The sequence below is a fragment of the Aplysia californica genome, unplaced genomic scaffold (assembly GCF_000002075.1).
Source record: "Aplysia californica isolate F4 #8 unplaced genomic scaffold, AplCal3.0 scaffold00241, whole genome shotgun sequence".
Lineage (NCBI taxonomy): Eukaryota > Metazoa > Mollusca > Gastropoda > Aplysiida > Aplysiidae > Aplysia > Aplysia californica.
Genome location: NW_004797511.1, coordinates 728,832 through 734,129, shown reverse-complemented (window position 1 = coordinate 734,129; position 5,298 = coordinate 728,832). Strand labels below are relative to the sequence as shown.

The window sequence follows — 5,298 nt, the reverse complement described above, 5'->3', positions numbered from 1 at the left end:
TTGTATGAATGAATGGGGTGTAGAAACCTTACGCCAATGTAGTCTCTGACAGCAAATGTTCCCACACAATCGTTGTTACAATGTAAGATAACGTGGGGCAAAGAAACATCTTCAAAATACATTATAAGCGTAAACGCAAAGCCTTAAAAATAAAGATAGATAATTCCCTAAAGAATAATTTTTCATGAACTCATTTTTTGTAAACAAAAGAATGATTTTGAAAGTTCAACGGTTTTGTTTTTTTTAATCTTTAGTTTTAATATATTGATGTTCTGTTTATACATAGTTCGAGCAAATGCGTCTTACGGAACCTTTCTCCAGACACACATACATTATGATGAAAGTAAAGTGTTCTATCCATCCACTGTCAGGTCTTTCTGCCTGCCACAGCTTCACCAGAGCCCCATCAGCCAGCAACATGTTAAGGTTACCAAGGTCGGCCTTCACGGCTAGCGTAACGCCCACGTGACATGACGTCACACCGTACCTCACCCGAACCCAGAAAACCTCTACTCTGTTCTGTTTCCATCTCCCAGGACGAGGACCAAGGGTTGGACTTTGGGAGACAAAAAAAAAGGTTAGTAAAATTATTTTTTTTCTAGAATTTTGTCCCATGCCCGTTCTACGCATTATTCGACGCCATCGTTGAAATTTGCTGACTTAGTAGTGAAATACAAAACTGACAAAATGAGTTAGTGCATGTTGTTAAAACTAAAACAAAGCAAAAGCAGGGACAACATTTTATATACATAAAATTTGAAAGTACATGAATTCGAACTAACTAAGGTTACCTAACACGGTTAGTTTGAACAGTTGTATTTTTAAAAATTCTAACATCCTCTGCTCCAAATGAGTCACGAGGCGGGCATTTTCCCACATTCCCACTCCCTAGTGGAGCAACCAAATTTAGTTTCTTCGTCACCATAGTCAAAAATGTCCTACATGTGTGCGCTCAGTCTCATCTACCGGTGACATTAGTTAGTAGGAGGACAGACCAAAGAGAAAAGAACACATATTATCTAAGGCCAGTCAAGAAGAAGAAGAAGAAGAAGAAGAAGAAGAAGAAGAAGAAGAAGAAGAAGAAGGAGAAGAAGAAGAAAAAGAAGAAGAGGAGGAGGATGAGAAGAAAACATAAGATAACTTCTAAAGGATGTAGGTGTAAAACGACACTTATAAATAATATTGTTTCAAAGTATAGGAAAATCCTGAAATCAATGATTAATCAGGGAAAAAAAATATTTTACTGTTTCTAAGTAAAAAGTAAACCTCATTCTTTTCCCTAAGTACCTCCACCCGACCTTCCCGAAAAATCTGTTGTCCTGATAACTAAAAAAAATGTGTATGTATTGTTGTCCTACTAGCTGATAAACAATTATTAAATTTTCATTAACTACCAAGACGGGTCAAGGTTCAGTTCCCCTTTGAATCATGACCCATCATGACATCAAATACCAAAACAAATTGAGTAATAAAAACTATCCCATGCCCAGAAAAAAACAAAAAAACAACGACAACATTCCCCAAGTTTACAAATCAATCTTGCCAATCTCCTTCAACTCTGTCTTAACGCCACGACACCCCCCCCCCCCCTAATCCGTTTACACACACACACACACACACACACACACACACACACACACACACACACACACACACACACACACACACACACACACACACACACACACACACACATCATGTACTTAAAATGTCAGTGGCAAATAAACATCTGTCTTTGTTCCCATTGTTCCAATAAGCCACAAAAGCTAACAGGAAAGTTATATTTGACTGGCCTTGGATAAAGAGAATAACAAAAATAAAGGGTTAGTGTTAGCTTAGCGATATAATCAGAAACCACATTCTACTGAGACTGGCGCACTACCTAGCTCGGCATTCCAGTGTTAGGGCGTCTTATCTAGTGGGTAGTTATAACAACAAAAACAGTAATAGTAATAATAATAATAACAACAATAATGATATTAATAGTAAATAATAATAGTAACAACAATAACTTAATAATATTAGTTAAATCATAAAAATAACAATTTAAACGTATTGGAATTATGTAGTAATAATAATAATAAATAATACAGTGAGTAGTGATTTTGTTATAAATATTAACGCACTTCTAAAGACCGTTAATCTAGCTTGTTAAAAAAATTATATACATTAATTAGGCCTACTTTGTACATGTAAACTCAAATACACACACAACATAGCAGAGAAAACGAAGAAAGGTAAGAGTGGAAACAGAACCAAAGAAATAGATGGTAAAAGGTGTGGGGGTGTCGAGGGGGAGAGAGAAAGTAGGAAAGAGACACGAGAAAAGGGTGGTGGTGGGGAGGGAGAGATGGGGGAGAGAGAGAAAGAGAGAGAGAGAGAGAGAGAGAGAGAGAGAGAGAGAGAGAGAGAGAAAGACACAGAGAGGGGGGGGAGAAATAAGAAAAGAGACAGGAGGAGAGACAAAGAGAGAGAGGGTTAAGAGAGGGAGAGAAAGACAGAGAGAGTGGGAGGGAAGGAAAGAGAGAGAGAGAGAGCGAGAGAAAGAAAGAAAGAGAGAGAGGGAGAAAGGGAGAGGAGTGAAAGTGACAGAGCGAAGGAGAGGGGTAGAGAGAGAAAGAAAGAAAGAGACAGGGGAGAGAGGGAAAGAGAGAAAGAGAAAGATTGAAAGGGGGAAGTGAGAGGGGGAGAGAGAGATAGGTTGATAGAGAGGGGGGAAGTGAGAGGGAGAGAGAGAAAGAACACAATACCAAGTTCACCAAGTTCTTGTAAACACGGACATGTAAGAATTCTAAAACGTGTCCTTTGGCTCTCAGATGCATCTTCTGTCATCCGGGGGACTTCTTTCAGCCTCTTCTCTGCCTGCTAGGCCTGCCAAGGCAAATATCAAGAAAATCAACACACTCCTCTTCTTCCTCCTCCTCCAACTTAAACCTGGCCACATGCACCTCCCCGTTATAGAGCAGCCAGCGAACCTCCTCTCTTCCCTCCCGCTCCACCCGTAAAGTCACAACCTCCCCTGACACGCCACCCCCCGCCCCCGGCTGACCCATGAGGAGCGGACCCACCATCTGCTCCCCGTCCATCACCTGACCCACCACCTGCTGCCCCCTCACCTGCCGCTCCACCTCCTCCCCGACCAGCACTAGCCCCACCAGCTGTTGTCCGTTAGTCACCTGTCCCACTATCTGAGGCCCCGTCACTGGTTGCTCTATCACCACCTGGCCCACTGCCTGCTCTCCTACAACCCGTTGACCCATCGCCTCTGTCTCTGCCCCCTGGTGCCCTAGCACAACCCGCCCAACTATCGGCTGTGCCACCTCCTCACCCTCACCCACACGAACAACTTCATCCACACCCACAACCTCTCGATCGCACACTACCTCACCCTCACCCACTACCTCTCCCTCATCCACTACCACACCCACTACCTCTCCCTCACCCTCTCCCTCACCCTCTACATCACCCTCTACATCACCCACTTCCTCACCCTCTACTTCACCCTCACCCACCACAATATCAAGAAAATCAACACACTCCTCTTCTTCTGCCTGCTCTCCTACAACCCGTTGACCCATCACCTCTGTCTCTGCTCCCTGGTGTCCAAGCACAACCCGCCCAACTATCGGCTGTGCCACTTCCTCACCCTCACCCAACACCTCTCCCTCACCGACCTCTCCCTCACCCACCTCTTCCCCCACACCCACTTTCTCACCCACTACCACTCCCATCACCTCCTCCCCCAACCATACCTCACTATCTCTACTCCTCTTCCTACTCCCCTCCTCCCCATCTACAACCCTCTTCCTCTTCTCCCCCCTCCCCTCAGATACAAACCAAAACTCTCCACTCTCTACCTCAGTCTCCTCCGCTCTCACCAGGAAAGTTCTGGGCTGTTCCTCCGCCATTCCGTCAGCTTCTTCTCGTCAGGGATGTCTCGGGTGATCTGTGGAAGAGAAGAAAAGAACAGGGAAAACATTGGATTAGCCACATGTTTGGAAGATAGGTAAGACTATCATACATGTATTATTTAATTTATTATCTCCATTGTATACCCATAGTACCGGCTCAAGGAAAGTGATTTAGTTTTGAAGGGCCTATTTTGATAGATATTTAATTTCAACGATGCTTTCAGTGAAACAAGTTTATTTAAGAAGCACAAATTCCGATTTAACGTCCATTTTCAACTGTACTCGCAGTGTGAAAAGGGTGCAGGCCCATAGAAATGTCTCAGTAGAAACAAATTCAAGATGCTTCAATTCGATCCAGAGTCGCCTGCGTAGTACATGTAGCGGCTCACAAACTTGTGAGTTCTTGTATTTTAAAAAAAGATGCATAAATGCCCAGGTCCACATTAGAATCTATTTGTCTACATTTTGTTAAAAGACATGTGGTAAAACTATAGCACTCCACTCGCCCCCTCCCTCCCTCCCTCCCTCCCTCTCTCTCTCTCCCTCTCTCTCTCTCTCTCTCTCTCTCTCTCTCTCTCTCTCTCTCTCTCTCTCTGTGCATTAGAGTACTTTACCTACTCTATCTACAAGTGAACAAGTAAGTAATACATGTAATAATAATAATAGAAGAAGGGATATATATCGTTGAAGTGAACAAGAGAAGGAATTACAATGAGAAGATTAGAGATGTAACAAGAGAGTAACAAATAAACATTAAAAAAAAGAAGAAGGGGAGAAAAGGACGATAGATGTTCGGAAGGATAGAAGAAGCTAATCACATAATAGCAACCGCCAATCATCTACATAGAGTTTCAGAGGGTAAGAGAAAGAATGGGAGGTGGACACGGAGTGAGAGAGAGAGAGAGAGAGAGAGACACAGAGAGAGAGAGAGAGAGAGAGAGAGAGAGAGAGAGACACAAGCAACAGACAGAGAGGTGGGGGGGGGGGAGACTGACAGAGAGAGATGTGGAAGAGATTATGAATGTGAAACTGGAGAGAAGACAGTGGTGTAACAAATGTTAAAAATTAAGAGTACATTGGGGAGAAAAGAGAGACAGAGTGGAATGGAGTGGCACGAGGGTTCTAGATAGAGAGATACATTTGAAATAAACAGAGAAAGGGAGAGGAGCCACCCAGAGGAAGGGACAGAGAGAGAAGAGAGGGGGGGGGAGGGAGAAGGGAGAGAGAGAGAGAGGCAGACAGACAAAGAGAGTGAGTGAGAGAGAAAGAGAGAGAGAGAGAGAGAGACTCCTTCCACATAGAGGTGTAAGAAATACACAAGTTATTCGTGTAATAAAATACGACACACGAATATCGTACACAGCTTTGGTGAAGGATAGAAATGGGG

At 43.4% G+C, this 5,298-nt stretch overlaps 1 protein-coding gene and 1 long non-coding RNA gene across 4 annotated transcripts in view; one reads left to right on the top strand and one right to left on the bottom strand.

Annotated features, from left to right (window-relative positions):
• Nucleotides 1-237: 237 nt before the first annotated feature.
• Nucleotides 238-5,298, bottom strand: part of LOC106012009 — a 14,832-nt gene continuing 9,771 nt past the window's right edge. For 2 of the 3 annotated variants that reach the window (XR_004858633.1, XR_004858632.1), the window contains exons 2-3: nt 3,858-3,946; nt 246-556 (exon numbers count right to left, since the gene is read on the bottom strand). Coding sequence is in view for 1 of the 3 variants with exons in the window: in XM_035970249.1 (XP_035826142.1) it covers nt 277-556; nt 3,879-3,946 (348 nt within the window). In the remaining 2 variants the exon portion in view is untranslated. Of the gene's footprint in view, nt 557-3,857; nt 3,947-5,298 lie in introns of all 3 variants that reach the window. The other variant, XM_035970249.1, reaches the window with a different exon arrangement.
• LOC101849293 overlaps nt 491-5,298 on the top strand; it is a 14,566-nt gene continuing 9,758 nt past the window's right edge. The window contains exons 1-2 of the long non-coding RNA XR_004858634.1: nt 491-577; nt 3,882-4,006. This is a non-coding gene — a long non-coding RNA (uncharacterized LOC101849293). The remainder of the gene's footprint in view (nt 578-3,881; nt 4,007-5,298) is intronic.